Raw genomic sequence first — 26,554 nt, forward strand, 5'->3', positions numbered from 1 at the left:
GGTTACAGTCATAACCGGAGACGTTCCCTTTCGAGGGAACTCACGCTGCATCAACGTAGTGATGCAAGGGTTACAGTCATAACTGGGGATGTTTTTTATGTATTGGTGGTATTGACACTCAGGACTTTATTTAATTTTGAGTGGTTTTGTCTTTCAAAGGTACAGCAGTCGTTCAGATACAGGCTCACTATCCTGATGGTTCTACCAGTGGCATCAACTACAGCATTTTCAGTGGCAACAAGCAGAGGTCCTTCACTATCAGTCCTCACACCGGTATGATACTAGAGACTTGGTATAAATATAAATCATTTGGTTGTGATAATAGTCTTTCATTGGTAAAAACAAGGACATGTAAAATTAATTAATTGTACCAATCTTCTCAGGTGAGATTTGGGTAGAGAGCTCTACAGGTCTGGACTTTGAGGAGACCCCTCGACTCCGCCTGGTGGTCAAAGCTGAAACTGCGTCTTCCAGCTCCTTCATGGCAGTCAACCTTCTCCTGCAGGATGTCAATGACAACCTTCCACGCTTTCAGCTACACAATTACTTTGCTTACGTTCGTGAGGCCCAGGGCTATGATCACCCTATTATTCAGGTGAAGTAATCTCTTCTTAGTTTTCACAATCATCAGTTCTTTGTTATGGTGCAAAGTAAAACATGAATAGTTTTGCATATTTTTGTTTCAAGAGTTTCCCACCATGTTTTCATATTCCGTGATGAGAATATAGTGTCAATTGTCTTATGTAACCACAACCGATTCCCATTTCAAAAACTTGAAGTTCCAAGTCCAACATCACTCGGAGGTTCAGGTTTCGTTTAAGCAGCTGTTGCAAATCTGCCTGTGTTTTCATTGCCAATTTCCCCTGGTAATTTTCTCAGGTGCTGGCTGATGACCTGGACCAGGGTCAGAATGGGCAGGTGACCTATTCCATAAGGTCATCGTCCATGAGCAACCTCTTCAAGATCGATTCGGTTACAGGCAGTATATCCACCGCTGCCATCATGGACAGAGAGATCTGGACACAAACTAAGTATATGCTCACATTTACATTTTTCCTTTTAGCAGACACTTTTATCCAAAGCGACTTACAAATGAGACCGCATTAACATTTTGTCAATGAGCTAAGAATTAGTTAGTCTACAAAGATATGTTTGCAAGTAGAAGTAGAGTTGAAGCTAGAAAAGATGAACAACATAAAAGATATACAGTACTGTGCAAAAGTCTTAGTGCCAGTAGATTTGTGTTGAGTTGTATGTAAACTTGTATGATCAAGTCATAGTAAAATCTATAATAAGCTTACACGCTGACTTTTTGGGACTTTAGCTTATTCACCGTATCCCCCAGAGTTAGATAAGTCCATACATACCCTTTTAATCTCTGTGCGTCCCGTAACTCTGACGCACCCACCGCTAGCTTAGCTTAGCACAAATCTTTTCACCATAATCACTCCGCCCACGTAGCAGTGCTTTGCCTTCTGAGAATATAGTTTCCAGTATGTATACGGTTAAAAGATGGCTGTGTCTCATATGACCTTGTTATTTGTACACGCTGTGACAATATCACAACATATAAATAGGCAAGTTGCCGTTATTTTGTCACTTATTGGGAGCATTATGCTAGGTGGAGCCATTTACTTCCAGTCTTTGTGCTAAGCTAGGCTAGCGGTGGGGGCATCAAACAGAGTTAGGCACGCATGAAGATGATAAAGGTATGTCTGGACTTATCTAACTCTGGGGGATCTGGGGATCTGGCTAAAGTCCCAAAAAGTCAGCATGTTCCTTTAATATACATAGAAAAACGACGATGAGAATGGTTACTGTTGGTTTTGCTAAAATACTTACACTAAAATACTGTTTAGTGACTTCTTCCCTTGTCCCTGTTATTTTTCCAGCTTGGTTATTATGGCAACAGACAGAGGCACACCTCGGTTGGCCGGCTCTGCTACCCTCACTGTGATTATAGTAGACCTGAATGACAACAGTCCCACCATCCCTGTTCCACGAGAAGTACGAATCCCTGAGAGTAAGTTGACTGTTGTGTGAACCCGGTTTCAGTGTAATCAATGAGCTAAATTTCCTATTTTTCTGGCAGGCATGCAATGAGGCACACCAGACTGAAAGATTGACTCAATTACCATGCATTTTTTTCGCCAAGTCTTTAATGGCTATTTCCTGTCACTATAAAATTTAATACGAAGAGAAAGATGCAACTGGAAAACATTAATGATGTTTAACGCAGGATTATAATGTTTTTATCTATAGATACTTTGATTGGAACTGTGATCACCCAGGTCACAGGGAATGATGTGGATTCTGGGCCAGCCCTTTCCTATTCACTTCTCCTGGACTCGGACTCTCAGGGAAGATTTGGAATACATCGCTATGGAGGAGGAGTGTCCTTGACCGAACCTCTGGACTTTGAAGAGAGAACTTGGTACACGTTGACCGTTAGCTCCTCGGACTCCAAGCAACAAAGTCAGGCAAATCTGACCGTGCTTGTGGAGGATGTCAATGATAACGCTCCAGTCTTCTCTCAGGATCTTTATGAGGTATAAAGCATTTCGAGAGATCAGAAAGTTTAGGAAATTAATAATAAAAAATAATAAATTAGTTCGGTTTCCCAGACATGCAGTGGATTGGTCAAAATTAAAGATTTTTTATGCCAAAAATCATCAAGATATGTATGTGCAAGATGATTTTAAATTAAGGCAGCTCAAACATGCATTTAAGTCTTGGACTAGGATAAGCCCTGTCCGGGAAACCGCCCGATAGTGTGTTAACTTGTAAGATTAAATTAAATTTAAACCCAGGCTATGATACATGAATAATATGTGGCAAAGAAAATAATTATAATAACTTATACGACGCTGGCGCATCCTCCAACTCCGGGCAGACTACCTTTTCTCTCCCACGTAACATGACCTGCAGCACTCACCCTCCACACCAGTCACCTCTTCTTTCACGCGATTCGCGAAAGGGAAACACGCTATCTGAGGTCACATACAGGGCACGAGGCTACATACATTGCACATGCCATGCTGAACCGTCGAACCGTGCGACGCACGCACGCTCCGAACCAAGACAAGCGAATCGAACGGTTTTGATTTTTTTCATGAACCGTGCCACCCCAATTCCATAGTATTTGTTTTTTTCTACTATGGAAGTCAGTGGGTACTGTCAACTGTGTGTGTCCACACCATTTATCAAAACATAATTTTTAGGTAAACAATCCCTTTAATGACTTTGTGTGACTTCACATTATCTGCCTCATCTGGTTAGATTTTATGGTAATGTTGTGTTAATACAAACATTTTTGACCACAAACTGATTTGCAGAACATTTTATATTGTTGTGATTCTGCAGTGGATTTTGTGTATTGCTCAAACAATCTGTGTTAAGGCAGTTTTTGTTTTTTGGCAGGTCACTCTAGCAGAACACTCACCAGCAGAAAGCTCGGTCATCACAGTTACTGCTACAGATAAAGACTCTGGAGAAAATGGAAAGATAACATACAGGGTTGTTTCAACAAAGGACATGTTCTACATCGACCCAAACAATGGTGAGTTGTCCTTGCATTTGTTTTCTTTTTTGTAAAATCTCAGTATTTGCATCTAAAATATAATTTCTTTGCATAGGTACTCTTTTTGTCAAGCGGAAGGTTACATTTGACCCACAGCATCCTTCCATTTTGGTGGTGATTGAAGCCAGTGATAGTGGAACACCTTCACTATCCGCCCTAGCTGCTGTTCAGATCCATATATCAGATGTCAATGACAATGCCCCTGTTTTCCATCAAACCGAGTATAAAGCCTCCGTCTCGGAAGATGAAGTTCCTGGTTCAACCATTCTTACCTTGGAAGCGGTGGATGTGGACTTATTTAGGGACAACTGTGGCTTTGATTTTGCCATCGCCAGTGGAAACATCGGCAACGTCTTCCAAATAGAGAGCAGCGTCCGTTTTCTCGAAGGCCATGGATTTCAGACAGTCGGAATGCTGATCTTAGTCGACAAGCTTGACTTTGAGACTGTGAATACCTACAATCTCACTGTAGTTGTATCAGACCGTGGCATCCCGCAGCGAAGCTCCAGTGTTCCAGTGCTGATCACTGTAATAGACACCAATGATAACCCACCAGCCTTTAGCAGGGCAGAATACAACATTGTTGTCAATGAAGGGGTAGAAAAAGGAACTGAGATACTACAACTTTCTGCACTAGATCCGGACTCAACACCTAATGGAGAGGTTGAATATTTTATCAGTTCTGGAGACGAGTCTGAGCTTTTCTCTGTAGATCGGTGGAATGGGTCACTTCGTTTGAGAAGGTCTCTAGATAGTGACCAACAGTCCTCGCATTTGCTCATCATTCAGGCCTCAAATGGTGTAGGTCACTTTGCTCTTGTTCCTGTAACTGTGGAGGTGAAGGACATCAATAACAACCGGCCTTACTTCCCTCTTAAAACACTCACAGCAAGCATTCGTGAAAACCAGCCACAGAATGCTCTCGTCACCATTTTACATGCCATTGATCACGACAACGGAGCATATGGCAAGCTGACGTATTCTATGTATTCAGGCAATGGTACAGATTTCTTCGTAGTTAACCAAACCTCAGGAGAAGTGCGAACCCGCATTTCATTCGACTTCGAGAAGGACAGCAAGTTAAATTTTACTGCTTTGGCTAAGGATGCAGGAAACTTCTCGGCTACAGTTACAGTTCAGGTTTTTGTGATGGGTGAAGATGAGTATGACCCAGTTTTTACCCACTCAGACTTTGACTTTCGTGTACCCGAGGGGGCAAAGAAAGGACAAAGCATTGGACAGGTAAATGCTAAAGATGAGGATGGAGGCCTGGATGGCATTGTTCTTTACACTCTTGCAAACAGTTCACCGTACTTTGAGGTCAACACAACTACTGGAGTGATATCTCTAAAGATGGATGCCTATCAACGACATATAAGCCGGTCCAAGCGAGAGACGCGCCAGATGACGTTAGATGTTATTGCCCACAGTCCTCTGGAAAACTCACGCAAAGCTTCTGCCCAGATCACAATTGATGTTACTCATACATCATTTGGCTTATCCACAGACATGAATGTAGTGCTTGCCAGTGCTATAGCAGCTTCTTTAGTAGCCATTGTGGTGTTGATTATCATTGTTGTGGTGATAATCCTTTTGAGATCCAAAAGGTACAAAGAACAAGAGACTTGTACGAGAATAGTCACCCATGGTACTGTTCTAGAGAGTCTTGAGGAACCCAAAGTTCCAGGTAGTGAAAAGCTCTACCATCAGACCCTTCCTGGGTATGCAGCAGACCAATCCGGGACTGGGGGGGCTACCTATACACGAGGTGGGTCGCTCGATCCGTCCCACTCCAGTGGACGTGGCTCCGCTGAAGCAGAGGCAGCGGAAGATGATGAGATTCGGATGATCAATGAATATCCACGAGTTTCCAGCATCTCCTCCTCCATGCAGGAACACATATCCGCTCGTGGGCCTGACTCTGGTATCCAGCAAGATGCTGATCAGCTCTCTGATATTTCTTGTGAGCCAGGAATGGATGCGAATCATTGGTTTAAAGGGAAGAAGTTGGGTAGTTTAAGCGGGACACTATTATCAAGCCAAGTGCCAACATACCGAGATGAAGGAGGTGGATATCTCGGAGTTGGAAGAGGTCTTAGCATCTCACATTCAAAAGATTACGCATTCCCGGAGGATGGTAAGCCTGTTGTTGATGGTTCTCTTACAGCAATTGTTGCTAGTGACGAAGAGCTAAGGGGCAGTTACAACTGGGACTATCTCCTCGACTGGTGCCCTCAGTTTCAGCCTCTGGCTAATGTCTTCACAGAAATAGCTCGGTTGAAAGATGAAAACGCACCACCTAGCCATCGGCGGCCTTTTCATTCCAAATCCAAGACTGATCCCAAGCCCAGAATTGACCCGCCTCCTCTTATTACCTCAGTAGCGCACCCAGGGGCCAAAACTGTTCTGCCAAAACCTGCTGTAGGCCGAACATTTCCCCACTTGTCTTCACTCCGAAGATCTCCCATTGACCATGACGGTTCAGTTTCTTCAATAGCAATGTCTCCGAATTTCTCGCCTTCTCTTTCACCACTTGCAGCCCATTCCCCAGCCATCTCTACTTTTGGGGTCACACAGGGTCACTCTTCGTCCATTCTTAATACAACTGAGCACTCATTGGAACACATTGAGGAAGCAGAACTGAGAATATAACCTCTTATTGCTCACCAGAAAGCGTTCTCACCTGACTCGTGTACTAAAAATGTCTCTGGCGTAGTTTTAAATATCATGTTGCCCCACTGGCTGGCCAGAGGTTTCAGAATGTGGTGTTTTTTCACCCTTCATCAGACTTATTGACTTGAGTTCTGAAAACATGGCTATTATATAATGCTGTTCTTACGATCATGAAGATCAAATGACTTTTTCGCCCAACATTTGCACATTTATAAGGACAGTTATTGTTGATGTCAATGTTTTGTAAGAGGAAACACTTTTGTATTATATATTTTTGTACTGATGTTTTTTTCAAGCGACACATGTCAAACGGTTGCTATAACCTGTGTTTTGTTGACATACATTTATATTTGTATATACGTGACAATATGTTGGTTATGAGAGTTTGTTTTAGTTTATTAACAGTTGCCACTCTAATGGGTTCAAAGTGTGTTCAGTATTAAGCTCTTAAATATTTGGGAAATACGTTTTATTGTCAGTATTTATATAAAAATTTCTGCAAAATGTCAATGTACACAGACTTTGGAAGATTATGCTATAGAATTCTCACAGTTATATTTACATGCTGCTTGCCCTTCTCTTAAGCTTAATGGGGTGAGCTTAACTGAAGCTCATTAAAATAAACATACTAAGAATTTTTTTTTTGTAAATTTAGATTTTGAAAATTGCAGGTATTTTAAAAGTGTATACCATTTATTTGAAGGTTTATTTGTACATTTAAGATGGGACTGTCAAAAGAATAATCGCGATTAATCGTATACAAAATAAAAGTTTGTGTTTGCATAATTTATTTGTGTGTGTATTGTGTGTAATTATTATGTATATATAAATACACACATGTATAAATGTAAGAAAAAATTTATTTATGTATATATTTTTTTATTTTATATATAATATAAAATATAGCAAAATATAAATATTAAACATGTAAAAACATTTTTAAATACATACAAGCATGTGTGTGTATTTATATATACAAAATAATTACGCACAAGGCACACACATGTATTATGCAAAAACAAACTTTTGTTTTGTATGCGATTAATCGCGATTAATCATTTGACAGCCCTAATTATTTGTTACTTAAGTAAAACAACTGTAGCTTACAAGTGCTGGCAGTTCAAGAAAACAGCCTGATAATAATTAAAAAGTTAAACAAAAATAATGATTAAAGCTAAGCCTTACAAACATTATAAAGTAACTGGAAGTATTATTTGTCCATATTGTAGCATCTTTCAAACAGAACTGTGGTTAAATAATTGGTTTTACTCAATATTTTGTTTTTATATTGTTAGGGAAACCGTATTTGTTTGAAACACTGATAGTTTGATTTTATTTGGTTTTGGTTAGCTTTGTTGCTCCAGTGTATAGTACTTCAGACTAAACCATGGTGACATCACATAATTTTTGATCAAAAGATTGACAAGATTAATGTGTAGCATTTTACCTTACTTAAGTGATTGTGAAATGTGTTTTCGTAGGATGTGTTTTCTCAGAATATGTAAATCATACAAAATGATTATGCTGCATTTTTTTTTTTTGAAAGTTTATTCTGAGTTCCTTAACAAAGGCTCGATTTCATAATGATGAAGATCCACAGTGCCTTTCAAAGTAAATGATTCTTGTAATAAGTAATGTATAGGTTTGTTCACATCCTTAAAATCCGAAGAACATTTACCTGTTATAGGTGTAAGATTGATGCCCATCATGTTTTTGAGCTTAATTTCCAGGGGTCTCTCCCTCTTTATTTCATTTTATTTATGGCAGATATTGTTTTTGTTTTTTACACAAACAAATCCTCAGTCGTATTAACTGTGAAATGTGTTATATTCATGCTGACTTGAAGGAAAATAAATAATGTTCACTTGTTCACAGTGTTTGACAAAAAAGGTTTCTCAAAATGTTTCTCACTGTTCATGAATAAATCTGTTTACATTACTTTCAAATAGCACTGTGGTCCCTAAAATGGCCATGCATTTGTTTTACCTTTGTATCAGGTACTCCAAAGGGCATTGATATAATTGGTGGTGTAATTTGTATTGTAAATGCTTATCAGGAATTACAGATTTATTTCTTATTTAAAGGGACATTCCACTTTTTTAAAAATATGCTCATTTTCAGCTCCGCTAGAGTTAAACATTTGATTCTTACAGTTTTGGAATCCATTCAGCTAATCTCCGAGTCTGGTGCTGGCACTTTTGGCATGGCTTGGCACGATCCATTGAATCTGATTGGACCATTGGCATTGCGCTAAAAATGACCAAGGAGTTTCGATATTTTTCCTGTTTGGAACTTGACTCTTCTGTAGTTACATCATGTACTAAGACCGACGGAAATATAAAAGCTGTGATTTTCTAGGGAGATATGGTTAGGTCTATACTCTCATTTTGGCGTAATAATCAGTGACTTTGCTGATGTAGCATGGCTGCAGCAGGCGTAGTGATATTACGCATTGCTCGAAAATAGTCCCTTGGTTACTTTCAACAGCAGGGGACTATTTTCAGGGAAGTTTTAAAATAGGAAAATATCGAAACTCTTTGGTTATTTTTTAGCTCGATGCTAATGGTCTAATCAGATTCAATGGATTATGCTAAGATATGCTAAAAGTGGTACCACCAGACCCAGAGATCAGCGGAATGGATTCCAAAACGGTAAGAATCAAATGTTTAACACTAGGGGAGCTGGAAAAGTAGCATATTTTCAAAAAAGTGGAGTGTCCCTTTAAGTGTAAACAGGATGTAAACAAATGTGTTGGTTACAAATGTGGTGATTATGTGTTGTTTACATTATACATTTGCACATAAAACAAGACTTTATCTGTACATAAAAGGGCTGGTAGTAGAGGAGTAAATATTTTCAGAAGACTAAAATATGTCACAAGCCGAGTGCCGTTATTTGTTTACTTTAATATTTGTGGATGTAAAAGGGCCTTGAGGTGTTTTGACCTTCAATGATGTTCATAAAGAATGGATCGGTAGCTGAGTCTGGGAATCTTACAGGGACTAACTGAACTCAAATCGATTCCAGATGTACAGCCAAAAAAGGGGGGAAATACTGACGTTTGTGGTCAGATAAAAATATGTGTGATTCTCGATTGGATAAAGTAAATACTTTACGTATAAGACAGTTAATATTTGGTTCTCATGTAAATCTACAGGCACACAAACACGACTGAATCCTTGTTTATATAATGCTAATGTATTTCCATCTGGTCTCTGGTCTGAACTGATGGGGAAAAGTCTTTCCACCTGACCTTCAAAGTCTTTGGGTGGAAGTGCCAAATAAACTGTCAATTCCAAGCGGTCTTAATCGAGCGAAAAGATATACAACTCACTACAGTAGGTCCGGTCGCTCCGCTGTACAGCCAGGGACCAATTAATTATTTGAAACGGGCAAAATAGGTTTTAAGTCAGAGTGCTTATTCCAGACGGTTGGACAATAACAGACCTTGCCACACAAGGGGAAGAGTTAGTCATCCTTCATACTGATGATGATGATGATTTAAACCTTAATGATTTGTGGATCTTTTAAAGCATGTCATTAGAGCCGTGCTATAGACAGATTGGATTACAGGATATGTCATACACTGTGTTTATGAAAGCTTGTGGAGACCCAACGAACCTTCTAGAATTTGGCTGCAAATATGTTGACTCCCTAAAACGACTTTTTTTTAAAACGTGTTTGACTAAAATGTCAAGGTTTTTGGATTAGCAAGCAGCATGCTAGTGAGAGTTTATTAAGATCTCTAAAATGCAAAGTTTTATGTTGCAGCCAAGCAGCTCAAGAACTAAAAAACGAGAAGGTTTTATTTGTGGTGCTCTTTTTCATGGTAAGGGATTCAAGCAAACACTGTATGTTAAACCTCAGGGGCTATTCACATTTTGCGTCTAAAACGCTTGGAAAACGCGACCACGCCGCTCTCCCCTCCTTTCCAAAGCGCACACGTAATGTCTGACATTGCTTTTCCTAGATTCAGTAATGCTCCAGCCAACGCACCCATGTGGGGCCCAAAGGGATTGCACCTGGGCTGATATGTGGGGTCCTCATGGGCTACCCAACTGGAACCAAGCTAATTTTGTCCTCATTTTCCATGGTGGCCCCACATGTGTTAGCCCAGATAGGCTGATGATGGGCTCCACATAGAGCCCATATGAGTTAAATGGGTAGCTCATATTTGTTGCCAACAGGAGTCTGTCTACATGGGTTAGTGATGGGACACAGCTAGGTCTTATGCCACAGCAGGTATACATATGGGCTAATATTGTCTGAGTTACCTTATTTTACAGTAAACCCCCTAAATGCAACATCACATTTAATCCACTTAATTCTAAATGTATTCAATAAACAAAAAACAGTGCTTCATACTTTTAAGCAACGTTTATTCGAACATGACTGTTATAAATTTGGTACATTTTCAACTTATCAAAAAAATAAAGTTAACGTTAAGCACCTGACAAACTTTATTTCGCATAATTTGTTGGTAAGCAGTCGGAGGAGCCAAACAAAGTTACTTTATTTAACAAAACAAAGACAAGGTAATCCTTGAACGGAGACAAAGACTAATCCACAGTATGAAAATAAACACGAGAATGCACAAGCACCACATCCAACAATGACTGAAACACAAGGGCAATATATACACATGGGTAACAAGATAACAAGAAACACCTGGGGAGATTATCAAAAGAACTCCAAAATGACTGCAAGCATGAGACAGGAAACAAGAAGCAAAATGCATACTAAAAGTCCCTGAAACACATAAACAGGATTGTGACAGGCCCTGTCCCAAATGGCACACTCCGGACTTGTGGACCTCCTCAGAGTCCACACTTTGATGAAATCATGTAATGAGACCTTAGGGACCCTTGACGCAAGTCCAAGAGGATGCACCAGAGTCGTATTTTGGGACAGACTGGAGCCTCACACCGGAAATAAGAAGAGAAGTTGCCCATCAGTGTGAACTCCTCCCTTCCTTTCATCGTCTGATTGGTTTGATTCCTCTGATTCCTCTTTTGCAAGGACTTCTGGGTTGGTAAAGTGCGCAAAGCCTGCTGCAGTGCGGGCTTCGCCGAAGACCGTATCAAAGGTGCAAAGTGGGCGCTGATGAGCACACTTTGGAGCATAAAAATTACAGATGGGACACCCTACGGACTCGTAGACTAAGCGAGCACACGCAGTTTTAGGCCACGAGACCGAAAGTCCATGAAGTGCGCCATTTGGAACAGGGCCAGACTTGTATTCTTCATGCTTTACTTTGTATTCTTCAAATTAAACAAGAGTTTTTATTAAATTAAGCAATTCAAGTGTCAAAACAACAACAAAAATAATTTTAAAGACACATATAATATGTGCATTGTTTATCCATGTAATCAACCTATACATTGGATTAAATGTGTTTGTACTTGCATATTTGATAAAACAAAATGAGTCCCTTGTGTAGCCCATTTTGAGCCATTAATGACCCAAATAGGAATCGCATTTGAAGCCCACCTGGGATCATCCATGTGGATCCTAACTGGGTCACCCAAGTGAGCCCCAGATAAGATGCCCATTTTGAACACATGCCCACTCTGTACCACTCTGTAGCCGCTTGACAGATTGTACAGCTCTGGGTGTAAGGCAATGAAACAGAAGGATACAATGTTTACATTGTACGATAGGTAAAGGTTGAAGCTGATTGGTTGGTTCTTATCACATGTGATGTGATGCGGTTGTTGTGCGTGGCTTCTTTTGTGAGTGCGCTTGCTGCACGTCTACATATAAAATAACGTACTTGTGCATGCAAAAGACGTTGCTGTAACTCGCCTGCTGTAACTGTTTTACCAACCTGTGATGAGTGGTATAAAATGAAGGTAAGGGACATTTGTTTTGGGTATATGGTTCCATAAAGAACTCTTAAACATCCACAGAACCTTTCTGTTGGACAAAATGTGCTTTGTAGGGGAAAAAAATTCATTTATCAAAAACATAGCCATGCCATCTGCCATTTTGGAGTTGGGGTAAAGTAAGGAGAAACCTTTACTTGAATTTACTTCCAAAATATCATTAAATCATTTTTTTGGCAGGCAGCTGCCTGAAGCAAAACTGAAACTCAAGAGATTTGCATTGACAGCGCGTAAACTGTCATGCAAGGACGTAGTACCCAAGCTCTTGCTGGCTCTGTGCAAACTCAAATTCAGCCGTGTGCTGAATGGCTATTGTCAGCAAGGGATGAATATATATTTGTCTTTTTCCAAAAATATGTTATTAGTTGTTACAGGAAAACACCACAGTTTTTCAATATTTTACTACCTCAACTTAGACAAATGAATACATACCTATCTATTTTCAATGCATGCACTTAATCTTTGTACAGCGCGTCGTGAATGTGTTAGCATTTAGCCTAGCTCCATTCATTACTTAGGATCCAAACAGGGATGAATTTAGAAGCCACCAAACACTTCCATATTTTCCCTATTTAAAGACTGTTACATGAGTAGTTACACGAGTAAGGATGGTGGCACAAAACGTGAACTATGTTGTATGGCGGAAGAGCACCCAGCCTGCAGCAGTTCGACATCGGCGCGCAGCAACATCATCACTCCTGACTACTCACCCTCTCACTCATCGTCAATATTACTGCGCCCGAGGTCGAAGTGCTGCAAACCAAGTGCTCCTCCGCCATCAATATAGTTATCATTTTTATCTGCTTTTTGTGCCACCATATCATTTTTATCTACTTTTTGTGCCACCATACTTACTCGTGTAACTACTCGACATGGAAGTGTTTGGTGGCTTAAAAATTCATCCCTGTTTGGATCCTAAGGAATGAATGGGTCTATGCTAAATGCTAACACATTCACGACATGCTGTACAAAGATTAAGTGTATGCATTGAAAAAAGATAGGCGTGTATTAATTTGTCTAAGTTGAGGTAAGAACATAGTAAAATATTGAAAACTGGTGTTTGAACACTTTGGTGAGGTATAATTTTTTCCTAATACATAAAGTTCTGAGTCCATCTCATTCTTTGGGACATCAGATAACTCACACCAAGTTATGTGGAAAAAATCAGTACAGCATGTGGTTTTTACATCTGTTGGAAAGAGAGATGACACAATTGGAGAGCTGTTTCTTTCTTCGCACCGTTTTCCATTGTTGACACACTTTGTGTTTTTAGCTCAAAAGACGACTGTCCAATCACTCTTGCTGACTGCACTACATATCAGTTTGAAACTTATACACTGCACGATTATTGGCTGTCCCAGATTGCCATCGCGAAACAATCGACGCGATTTCTGTGATCGTGGCTCTTTATCTGTAATCCTATGTCGTGTAGTGAGAGAGGTTCAAAGACGAACGTTTTCCTGGTCTTGCGTCCAAAGATAGCCTACGATAGTTTTCTGACATTTTCAGAAATTCAGCATGATCAATGCACAGTGTGGTTGCTGCTACAACCTGCGTACTGGTATTTGTTTACCACTAGCGCATGCTGGTGACGTTGTGCTAATGTGTGACAAGCCTCTGTGTCATTATCAATTTGTTGAAGTATCTTCAGTTCTGTCTCATGTTTGCGTATGGCATCTGACATTTTGGCTTTAATGAGTTCGGATTGTTGTGTCTGCAAGGGTAGATACGGAGCCAGTTTGAACCTTCCTCTGAGCAACTGGTCTGAGACTAAATTATGTCGCATTGAACAGCAGGTTTCAAAAACATAATATAACAAACTAACCTTTTACTCAACCTTTCCAAGGGCTTTGCAGCCTCTCTGGCTAGCTAGGCCTGGCATGGTCTTGAAAATGTAATGAAAATAACGACTGTCGAATGTAATGATTTTAGCAGAACTGGAGAAAGGGAACGACTATTTTGCCCTTTGTCTAAAGGGTTTCTTTCATAACCATGCCGACCAAGCTTGGCAGACCCACAAAGAGAGATATTTCTAGTCACCGAGGGCCCCATAATGTGCTTTCTTTGAATACTGTCTAGATTTCCATCCAGTTGTAGTTCAGTTCTCTTTAGGCCTGCGAGGTGATCTTAGAAGCGTCGATATAAGACTTCATGCACTTTTACATCTGTCAATGCAGGGGTCAAGGATGTGGTGTCATTTTTAATGTCTCAAAATTAGGGGTCCTTTCATATTTGTTAACTGCTCCCTACTCTCTACGGCCTCTAGAGGGCCCTTTGTCTTTCCTTCTGTTTTTTGTTTTTTCCTGCTTTGCTTTCCAAAGTCCTGCCAGGCTTCTTGCGTGACTAGAGGGAGTGAAAAAAGCGAGTCTTCGAAACCCATTGGCACGCTATCCCTAATCTATTTTTGGAGCACTCTGCTTTTTTCCCTCAATTTTAGACTCTGGAAAAAAAATAGTCAGGGGAAGAGAGCCAATTGTAGGGTTGAAGGGGTCTGGTTCTCATTTCAGGCCGCCCTGTTTCCCTGTCTTGCCCTGCCAGAGCGAGAGCCACTGCGGTGGGGAGAGAAAGGCGGGCGGCTCGGGAGGTGAGCAACTGTGGCCCAAGCTTCAGGCCTGCCACACTATCACTTAGCAACCGCTCGCGTCTGGTTCTCATTAGTCTGGTTCTTCCATGCTTCGCTGTGTTTTGATTCATTTCTTTTCACTTTTTCGAGGCCGGCTCCAGGTTTGCCGTGATGAAATGATGACGCTCGGTGCGCCTCAGTCTCTCCCGATTCATTAATTTCGATTGAAAACAATACATCTGATTTTGATCTAAAATTAATTCAGTTTGCTGGGGACATCAGTTGCAAACAAAAGTTTTTTATCTGAAAGCAATTATCCAAATAGTGTCAGGTTGACTTTGTAATATGCCCTTCAAGTGCTTTGTAATAAGTTTTTTCTGTCGTTCAGTGGGGTAATAATGGACAAATCATACAAAAGCAATTAAATCATACTCGCATACAAGAATATTATGTGGTTTTTGTGGTTAAGTCTACTCATCTAGTTTTTATTTTGTTTGGAAAAATTAGCTTTGTTCAATCTGTAATTTAAATCAAAATAAACACTTGCAGAACAGATTGTGGTAAAACAGTGTAATGTTTGTGAGGTCAGTCAGTGTTTCTTTGTGTTTTCAATTGAGGTATTTGCATAACATTTAAAAGCAAACCTGGGATGACACGGAGCACAATTGAAATGACATTAAATGGGTTAAATGGCTTTTATTACGATAGTAAATGTAAGCCATCTATTTTCTTATAATTCACATTCAACAATAGACTGACAACAAGCGTTCCAAGTGGAGTGAGGTAACTGTTTATGGAAGGATTTCTGTTGATATAGTCTGTCAGATAAAACCAGAACTTGATTGAAAGTTTCAAAGAAGATTCTGTAATGTCTTTTGTTCTCTGTATTTACATGACTTGAAGAAGAACGTCATTAAAAAGGTTTAATATCTCCAGTGTATACACTGGTCTTATTATGATGCCCTTTTGATGAAGTCAAGACTTTTTTCTATTTTTACTCAAGCCTGTAACTCTTCGCGCAAATGTATTTTTGGTAAGCTGCTGTGAAAGGTTCACTTTTACAAATAAAGGATTTCAAAAGGGCTCTTTGCAGTGATGCCAGAGGAGAACCATTTTTGTTGCCTTTTTAGTCAAAGGTTTTTAAAGGAACTTTCTTACCTTTTAAAGTCCAAAGCAGAGGTTCCCAAAACTCTTTATTCCACAACATACTTTGGTATAACCCATAGACTGTAAAAAAAAGATGGACATAGTGTCTGTGACGTCACCCATAGGTTTCTGAAGATCGTTTTTGAAGCCAATAGTAGGCGGTGCCTGCCGCCGCCATCTTGGCCGCGTGTCACAGCGCATCACTCGCAGATATCCAAAAAATGGGTAAAGAGGCGGGATGTGGGTGAAGCTGCAGTGACTGGTTGCTGAAACCACGCCCGCTCAATAGTTATAGCAGTGACTGTTCAACCATCATTCAAGTGGCCACGCCCTTAATTATGCAGAACTTTAAGGCTTAATATAATTTAAATGGATGAGTTATAAAAAAAATTCACCGCCCTCACAATTGTCATGCAGGACAAAATTATCTATACAGATCAAAAACTATTTTGTACCAGGCTGTACTGTAAACATATTATTTTCCTTGTCATTCTATAAAGGTATATGTTTAATTGCAATAATAAAATACCTTTATGAAAATTATTCTCAAACTGGGAGCCCCTGGGGACTCCAGTTAAAGCATTTTCACAAAAAGTTCACAAAAATGCCTTCCAGAAAAAGTTATCTTCTATAAATATATAAACATACATATCAAATGAAAGAAAAGACCCTCTGCTTTCAAATAAATAAACAAAAATGACAGGAAAAAAACTTTTCATTCTATCTTCATTTGTTCTCTTTTTATCAGCTCTTAAATATGGGTACATTTCTTCAAAAATACCTTATTTTGAGCAAAAGGATGAAATAATTGCATTTTTGTAAATAACTTTTTTTAGAGATTAGATTCAAAACGATGATCAAAACAGAGTTTTAACTGTTTTTGAATTAGTTGATGCTTTAGTTTTTTATAAATTGGGTAAAGAGTGAAACCTAGTAGATAATAGCGGAATTATAGATTACCGTAAAAACTCGTCATGGAAGCATCATTGGCAGGGAAACGTTTTCTCTTAAAGACACACTATGCAGTTATTTTACCTTAATATAACAGCTTCAAAGTTATTTCTGTGGTAAACAAAGTCATAGTAGGGCGAATCATCCTCCTGTTGAAGCTCGGGGAGGACGGCGCTACCAAAACCAGCAATGCAAGCTTGAGAGAACCGCCCCTGACAAATCTCATGAGAATCACGACTTGCTTTACGGCAACGATGTCACACACGACCAATGTTATGAAATAATGCAACATACATAATTAAATTTGTCATGGCATTTTGTAATGTTTACAAGAACACAAATGAAATGATACAGTAGACATAGACTATAGACTGTTTACTTGTGATTTAGCTGCAATCGTGTAAAAACGTTATAAGCCAGCAAACGCGGTAGGCTACTTTATTATTATATGCACTCTACACATGGAATAAACTTCTTATTATCCTATTACCATCATCTGTAGTTTAGTAGACTATGCAGTAGCCTAACATTTGTATGAAATTGTGAAACATTACCTGGTCATTATTTTCAGAGGTGTACTAGATTGGAAAATACGACAGTTGCAAGTATTCTCCAGCGACTCTAGGGGTCGCTGTTTGACAAAAACGCCGAAAATGCATAGAGCGGCTTTAATTGACGAGATAACTCATCCAGGGTGGGGAAAGCGTTACTGGCATTTTATAAAATACATTAATTTATTATAAATTCTGTGTATTTAAACCACAGAAAAATAAGGCAATTAACCAACAGCACTAATTTAACGTGTTTGTTTAAAGGACAAGTTCGGTATTTTGCACTTGGGGCCCTGTTTTCGGATTGTTTGTGATGAAATGGAACGGTTTTGACTGAGGTTTCGACATGTGCGGCTGCCCTGAGAATTTTTGGGTGTTTGTGTTTCAGCTCCTACCTTTACAATGGGTTTAATGGTGCACTGGAACAATCCTTCCTAAAATGCATATTAAACTTTCATTTACAAAGACGTGAAACTCACCGAGTGGTCGGGGGTGTTCACTGATATGCTCACACAAAAATCGCTGCAAAATACGCATTCCAACAGGTTTTATCGTAGTTTTTGCCAACTCCATTGACTTGTATTAGTTGTGCTGTGAGGTACAGTATTACTCCGCGCCGGGAACTTTGTTTCTATTCTTGCAATTAGCCTTTCGCCGAGCCCCGCCCCCCTTAGTTACTGTTGCTACTTCCGACAAACAAATGACCAGCGTGACAGATTGCCATGACGGAAAGCGATATACCCCTGCGTGTCAGTGACATTTTTTGGAGCAATACCGCCGCGATTTCCTCCAGATCGAGGCAAAAGGGGTTACAGTATGCAGTGGAGGGATATATTCAAAATATTAAAATATGCAATGAAGGAGATACGACTACTATCGAGGCTAATGCTTACCGGTCCCACGCAAGAAATGAGAAACCACATGACCTGTAACTCAAATGCAACCAGCACAGCCTTGTGGACCAGTCATGCTCTTGCACTGCCGAGTAAGTTATCTTTCATATGGTATCTATTAATGTCTATTGCGAGTAGCTATTTTGTTAAAATACAAGGGTAACTTATGTTGGCTAGCTAAACCTACGTGTGTTTCAAAGCCATTCAAAGCTAACTAACATTTCTCAGTCTGTTGTTTTGAGGATAGCCGTTTTGAGAATCATAATGTTTTATTTATGGCGATAGATTTCACAAACAGGAAATAGTTTTGTCTTAAAAGTTGCAGGACAGATAATATAATAAATAAAACGTATAATATAATAAAATTGCACAGCATTTACGGGATTGGGAAACTCAGGGGTAGGTTTTCCGTCCATAAAATGCTACATGAAAGATAAAAACAAATTATTTAAAGTTGATTGTTAAGGGCGCTATGTTCGACTTTGTCGTAAACTGACGAAAAATAAAGTTGGGGAGCTGAAAGTCCCAACACAACAGCAGCTAATGTAGCTAGCGTTAGCTAACACGTTAACTAATGTTGGCAAAATAACTCATTAAATTTAGCATAGAGAGTAGGTTAACATTCTGGCAATTATATTCATGGTAATCATAACTTTGGTCCAATTTGTGTTCTTGCCTCCAGTTAGTAGATCTAGACCACACTGTAACTAGTTAGCTGTAAGCCTTACCTTTGTGCAGACGTATTTATGCTTCGTAAATGTTCGACACATTTAACTGAATGGGGCAGTCCACACTGTTTAATCCATTGTATGCACCGCTCACAAACGCTGCGGGCTTGAATGTTTGTCGGAGGTGCTCGCATAGTAACGGTTGCTGTGATGTGTGATTGGACAATGGCCGTTTTGGGGGAGGGGCCGGCGAAAGGTCAATTGGCAAAGGCGGAAGAATGTACGGGTGTGGGGCGTTTGGAAAAATAGGTCCACAAGTTAACAACGAATTCTAAAACAGCTGTTGGAAAGCATCTTTTAACGCGATTTTTGTGTGAGCATATCATTGAACACCCCTGACCTCTCGATAAGTTTCACGTCTTTGTAAACGAAAGTTTAATGCATTTTAGAAAGGATTGTTCCAGTGCACCATTAAACACATTGTAAAGGTAGGAGCTGAAACACAAACACCCAAAAATTCTTGGGGCAGCCGCAAATGTCGAAATTTCAGTCAAAACGTTCTATTTCATCATAAACAATCTGAAAACAGGGCTTTAAGTGTAAAATACCAAACTTGTCCTTTAAGTTTTGGAAAGTTTTATGTCATACATTTTTTGGACCACTGCCTTATGATATATCAAAATCATTGTTATTGCTATAGTCAAACTGTTTGTATCATTCACCACAACTTTGCGAGACTTACCTTTTCCAACTTTGTGATCCACAAGTTTGTGAAACAAACCCTCTGGTCTAAAGAAAGGCTTTAGAAACTTTTTTTTGTGTTTGCTTGTGTAAACAAGGAATCTTGCTTGTAGTATCTTGCTACGTTCTAAGGGGTGGAGGGCAAGAATACTACAGCAAATTGTAACTTACATGTCCGTTATTATCAAATGACTCAAAGATTTTAATGCACTTTATGACATACCTTACCTTTTATACTTTAATGATAACCTGTGAACCCCCAAAAGAACATGTGCAAGCTACACTATCAGAAACAATAGGTCCAAAAATAGTCCCTAGCTGTCACTGAGGACCCTTTTAAAAAGTACACTGTAAAAAAATTCTGAAGAAATTGCAGCTGGGTTGCCAGTAACTTACCGTAGATTTAAATTTATGTTTTTTACTGGCAACATTTTGTTCAAAGTTAAATGAACATTAAACATTTATAAGTCTTTGTCTTTATAGAGTAAAACAAAAAAAACTGCATCAAGCAAAACATTCTGGGAAACAAAATCTGAAGCAAAAAACAGAAAAAGTTTGATGATGATTTCTGGTTCCCAAAATGCTTTGCATGAGGCTGTTATTGTATAGTTTTATTCTGTAAAGAAAAAGACTTGTTAATATTTACAATTTATTTAACTTTGAACAAACTCTTGCCAGTAAATAACATAAATTTAAATCTACGGTAAACCGGCAACCCAGCTGCAATAACATTGTAATTTCTACAGAATTTTTTTACAGTGTACACATTTGTATCTATGAAGTTCATATAGCAGTATAGTACCTCAAAGGTCCATACTGGTACCAAAAAGTGCATATTGTTACCAAATGTATACATATCTGTACCTAAATGATACATATTTTTAAAGCGTACCACGCCAGTGACAGCTTGGGACCATTTTTAACATTTTTAGCTTAATCTTCCAATATGATTCTGGAAATCTGTTGAATTATGCGCTACAAACCGATGTGATTATAAAATAAATATCAACTTCTGACAGTAAGCAGAATAATGAAGTGTTTTTCTAACTAACCTAGTAGTGGCTTTTACATAAGTTTTAAAATTAAAGCTCCAACTGTTGCATTAAAATTAACATCACCATGATATCAAAATTATACACTTTTTTGGCTTATGAGTATGACTATGTTAACCATAGGTATAACCTTAAGGATTGGACAATTACTACAAACATGTGACAAAATTTGCTTTCAGATAATATAAGGATTGAAATCTTAAAGTCTCTCACTTCTCCCAAAACAGATTGATGATTTTTATGACATCATTCTGCATTTCAGCTTCTCATCAGATTCTAGACCACAAGGTAAACTAAACACTATTGGAACCAGGAGCCACCCTAAATTTTCCACCCTTTCCTTCTGTGTTAGAGGGCATTTAAGGCCCAGTTAAACTGCATTATAGATGATTAATGACTAAGATGCAGGTTTTGTACTAAACTAGCTTAAAAGTAGCGTGTCTGTTCAAAATGTATAATTTTTGGATTTTATAAAAATACATTAAAGGCGGAGTCCATGATGTTTGAAAGCCAATGTTGATATTTGAAATCACCTAAACAAACACGCCCCTACCCCAATAGAATCTGGACCTTCTGTTGATAGACCCGCCCCACACATACGCAACCCGGCATTTGATTTGATTTGATTGGCTATAAGTGTGTTTTGGTAGTCGGCCCGTCTCCTTTTCCAACGCGTTTTTCAAACATCGTGGACTCCGCCTTTAACGTCTTTTTTCATATACTTAAAGGAATATTCCATTTTCTTAAAAGAAAAATCCAGATAATTTACTCACCACCATGTCATCCAAAATGTTGATGTCTTTCTTTGTTCAGTCGAGAAGAAATTATGTTTTTTGAGGAAAACATTGCAGGCTTTTTTCTCATTTTAATGGACTTTAATAGACACCAACAATTAACACTTAACACGTAACAGTTTTTTTCAACAGAGTTTCAAAGGACTATAAACGATCCCAAACGAGGCATAAGGGTCTTATCTAGCAAAACGATTGTCATTTTTGACAAGAAAAATAACAAATATACACTTTTAAAGCACAACTGTCTAGATCTTTTACGTTAGGTCGCGCTGGACCGGACCTAGACAAAAAGTTTTGGTTTAAAAGAGCATATTTGTTATTTTTATTGTCAAAAATGACAATCGTTTCGCTAGATAAGACCCTTATGCCTCGTTTGGGATTGTTTATAGTCCTTTGAAACACCGTTGAAAAAAACTGTTAAGTGTTGAGTTAAGTATTAAGTGTTGGGCTCTATTAAAGTCCATTAAAATTAGAAAAATTCTGCAATGTTTTCCTCAAAAAACATAATTTCTTCTCGACTGAACAAAGAAAGACATCAACATTTTGGATGACATGGTGGTAAGTAAATGATCTGGATTTTTCTTTTAAGAAAATTGAATATTCCTTTAAGCTCTGGAGCCTTTGACAAATACGTGATTTTATTGTCGCATTGTTGTTCTTAAACAGATACTGTATTGATCTAACCTTGCAAGTCCAAGTGGGGCTATTTTCCTTAGTTCTATATCTCCATAGGACTCCCGGTTTCGTACCGGACTGGAGATTTGGGTTGAGGAGAGAGAGAGGGAGATTGATGAAGTGGACACAGAAGGTTTCCAGTCCCTCTGTGATGTGAAAAGAGGAGAGAGGACACAAGAGAATGATTGTTTTCTTCTCTCTTTGCAGAAAGTGCTGTTGCACAAAGCCATCCATATATACTCGATTGGACAACTGGACTGGTGACTCAGCAGACAGCTTAATCCAGCCACTCTCTAGCAAATGGGAAGTACTGTAACCTTAAACATTAATTTTCACCTATAAAGGCCCCTTTTACTCTTGGTTTCGCTTTTTCCATGTGGTTATCATTAAATCACCCTCTTGAAAGTAAAATGCAGGTCCAAAAATAGCAAAACTCCTTTTCACATCTTTACCTGTGAATAAATCACATCAGTAGGCCTAATCTGTATAACGACTTCACATTTAAGCAGTTGAATCATATAATATTATTAAAAATAAGCAATGAATCATACAAATGTTGACCAGTGTCTCTAGGGAGACTTTACTTGGAATATATTGCGACCACCCATAATGTAGCAGTCTGCTTAAACTGATTTGTGAATGGCTAGTGCTTAAAGTTCTGGATGTTCTGGATTTAACCCTTAACGTTTTAAAATTTATTCTGTTTTATTGTTCAGTACAAACCGAAGTTAATCTTATATTGCATAGCAGCTATTACGGTATGAAGACCTTTTTTATGAGTTTTCCCTCTGCAATGGCAGTTTTTGGTCCTCCTTTGGAGGAGTCTTTGGTTTACTTTCATGTTTTTTAATAACATAATTCCACAGACACACAGTCATAAGTTAGCTATAATAATCATTTAAAGCATATATTTCTAACACATTTTTATTGTCTTCAATTCCCAAAATCACACAGACTTACTAGTAATACATTAGCAATGCATCACACAATTCACATTTTGTGGTTTGGTGAATAGTATTGTTCAGACTGTCCTATACAAATAATGACCTTATATGGTCGCTTGTGCTAGCAGCTCATAAGGTGTGACGTATTTTTGTAGGCCAACCTTAAACTTATTTCTGGGGTTTTTTGGCTTGTTAGCTGTACACTAGAGCCCTGCGCGGGACTGTTTTTTTAAACCCGCGCCCGCCCGCACCCGCTGAATTTATGACCAGTCCCGCCCGCTCCCGCAACCTGCGTGTTCCACTCCCGCCCGCGCCTGCAATATTTGTGTCCACTCCCGCCCGCTCCCGCGGATTTTCTCGGAGCTTGTGTAAACTACACAAATGCATGTTCTTCATCGGTTCAGATTAACATCCAGAATAACAGACTTTCAACACTATTGTGTTTAAAATTAGGGATGTGCACGAATGGTCGAATATTTGATCTAAAATAATAATTATAATGGAAAAGATGCTATTGGAATGTTAGTTTGTTTGTTTTTAATGCGCCACCGCAGGGTGAATGCTACTATTCATTTAATGTTTCCACTTCATGTATTGTCTTTTACAGTCTTGTAAATACATCAAATATAAATTATATATACATGAAAATGTATTTGTGTGTATATCTGATTGTTTTGGCAATTCAGATCGCAGACTAATTTAAGTATTTAGAGTTTTAACACCGGGTTGTTTGTTTTGTCCACCGGCTCAGGTTTAATTTAGACGTGCTTCTCCGCCGCATCAGCGCGCATCATGAGAGATTTGTTAGCGTCTTGTTATGGCTTATTTTATTTTGTTATTACAGCTAAACGGGACAGACATGGAAAACGAAATGGAGAACATTTATTAGCTATACTGTATGCGGTGCTCTATGTGGAAAATGAAACAGAACTGCAAGTGCCTGTTTAAGCAGAGTTTTCTCCGCTGGCATTAAGAACAGGCTTTCACCGGAGCAAGTAGGCTAAATATGGTTGTCTTTCTTCATAAAAACATGTCAAACCAAATAAAGAAAAAGATATTCATATGCCGACCGTGCAGTCTGTTATAGCCTATGTTTTTTCGTTTGCTCCGGGCTCTTACTTGGTGTTTCGAGTCTGGTTTATAGCGTACTTTGTCATGTCCTCAAACTTTAAACTTTGCTTGCGTTTGGTGTTAGAGTATAATACTTGCTATATACTATAATTTCTATAAGATCAAACAGTACTGAATTCGTACTAATGACCGCATTGAAACCAATGATTTGACTCAGCCTTCGCTCTGCGTTGGGTTTTACGCAGTTAAAATGACATAATTTTTTAAGCAGTGTTTTGTAACATTAACCGTTAAAACAAAACATCAGTTTTCAAATGTATACTGCATAATACACATGCATCAAATGATTAATTAAACAAACAAACAAACAAACAGTTTAACTGTTAACAACCGGATTTGTCACTAGTGCTCACCAGTTCTTCCAGACGCAAGGCATATAGTGTATAACAGCATTGGGCATGTGCTCCCCGAAGTTGCCACGGTATGTCCCACATAATGTTTAGCTTAATTTTCTTTTCAACTTCATGTGTTGACCCCATTTCTATTACATGCAAAATCCCACCGGGACCTGCGGGTCTCCCGCAAAAAAATTCTGACCGCCCACTCCCGCCCGCAGCAAAGGTGAACCCGCCCGCCCCCGCGAGATTTGCATTGGGTCCCGCGGGTCCCGCGGGAGTCCAATCCCAATGCAGCCCTCTACTGTACACCTTGTCACACAGCAGCTTTTGGGCATATTTTGTTTTTGCTATAAGCCAGAAATGACAAGGAGGCGCCTCCCGCAACACAAAGTCAATGGAGACGGCTGGACTGTTTTCCCCCCCGGTGGGCGTGGTTTTCAAACTTGCATAACTGTGCTCAGTCTCTATTAAGCCTTAAATTCTGCATAATTAAGGGCATGGCCAACTTGAGTGACATTGAACAGCCACTGCTGTCACTAGAGTCGAGCTGGGCAGGCGTGGTTTCAGCAACCAGCCACCCTATCTTCACCCACGTCCCACCTCTTTACCCATTTTTGGATATTCGAGAGTGATGCGCGGTGAAGTGCGGGCAAGATGGTGAGGGCAGGCACCGTCTACTTTGGCTTCAAAAACGATCTTCAGAAACCTATGGGTGACGTCACGGACAGTACGTGCATCTTTTTTTTACAGTCTATGCTTCCCTCACGTAAAAGCCCATTCATTTTTCACGTAGCTTTTGGATTATCGCAAAAAAGCTCTGTGTTTAACAAAAGTTTATGAAAATGTTCACGGATAAAGACATCTTTATGAATTTTGAAGTCTAAATTTTTGTCTTTTTATTTCTAGTAAACGCATTTAGATTTAAAAATCACAAGATTTGTGAAGATTAACTTGTGTGAGTGTCATTAACACTAATGACCCAGCAAGCAATAGCCGTCATTTCAACGTCTCGTTTCAGTATAGACCCGATATAGCCGGGCTGTGCCTAGCCCATATCTAGCCCAAATAAACTTTAATTTGGTTACATGTGGTTTTTGACAAAAAAAATTGTGAGATGTATGCTATTTCATCATGTAAGCAAAGTTAACAGCGATTACAAGGTTTGTTTAATTTCTTTAAAGTGTTTTATGCACCGTCGTACATAGCCACTATTTAGCTCATAAATAGACCGACTACGAACAAACCATGTTTAGCCCAGAATAACCTTGAATTTAATAAAATTTTGTTTTTGCCAAAATAACTTGCAAGATGTATGATATTTCATCAGGCATGCAAAGACACCAGTGAATTCAAGATGTTTGGTTTTATTTATCTTATCTGAATATCTGCTGTCACGCATAACATTCATTATTGATAAACAAAATCCAGTTACAACTCCGAACCGCTAGATGGCAGCTGCAGTACACAAACACGAGGCCAGATCTCGCGAGAAAGATTTCCGCTGTTTGAAAATCAACAGCGAGCAGCCAGGAGGAAAGCAATCTTCCACACGCGTTTGATCTTGTAAGTGTTTTTTATTATTTTATTTTACATGTGTTTAAAATGTATTTACTTTATTTGTTGTTGGAATCGCGACATTCTTGCGGGTAACTTAACGTTAGAGTAAGTAACCCATGTTTTATAAAACCTAAACAGTACAACCTGCAATGTAATAAAATAGTGGAGGTAAATGAGTCTATGTAACTAGGTATGTTGCTAAAATTTTCAAAATGGTTAAATGCTAAAACGAGTTGTTCAGATAGAAAGAGATTGAAAAAAGCTTTTAAATGAGACCAAGATCATGTATATGGGTTCAAGAATAACAAAATACTGGCCATTTGAATCTCGAAAATCATCACTTTATTTTGTCCCATGTTTTCCATTAAAATTCAAGAAAATGTGTGACCGAATCATGAAAATTATAAAGTTT

General features: G+C 38.9%; 1 protein-coding gene across 1 annotated transcript in view; it reads left to right on the plus strand.

The window, feature by feature from the left end:
* Positions 1 to 8,256, plus strand: part of dchs1a (dachsous cadherin-related 1a) — a 126,300-nt gene extending 118,044 nt beyond the window's left edge. The window contains exons 15-21 of the mRNA XM_055196909.2: positions 160 to 273; positions 384 to 595; positions 880 to 1,031; positions 1,893 to 2,023; positions 2,263 to 2,549; positions 3,421 to 3,559; positions 3,636 to 8,256. Of these exons, the coding sequence (XP_055052884.2) occupies positions 160 to 273; positions 384 to 595; positions 880 to 1,031; positions 1,893 to 2,023; positions 2,263 to 2,549; positions 3,421 to 3,559; positions 3,636 to 6,232 (3,632 nt within the window). The 3' untranslated portion in view covers positions 6,233 to 8,256. The remainder of the gene's footprint in view (positions 1 to 159; positions 274 to 383; positions 596 to 879; positions 1,032 to 1,892; positions 2,024 to 2,262; positions 2,550 to 3,420; positions 3,560 to 3,635) is intronic.
* The last annotated feature ends 18,298 nt before the right edge of the window (positions 8,257 to 26,554 follow it).

The sequence above is a fragment of the Misgurnus anguillicaudatus genome, chromosome 24, assembly GCF_027580225.2.
Source record: "Misgurnus anguillicaudatus chromosome 24, ASM2758022v2, whole genome shotgun sequence".
NCBI lineage: Eukaryota > Metazoa > Chordata > Actinopteri > Cypriniformes > Cobitidae > Misgurnus > Misgurnus anguillicaudatus.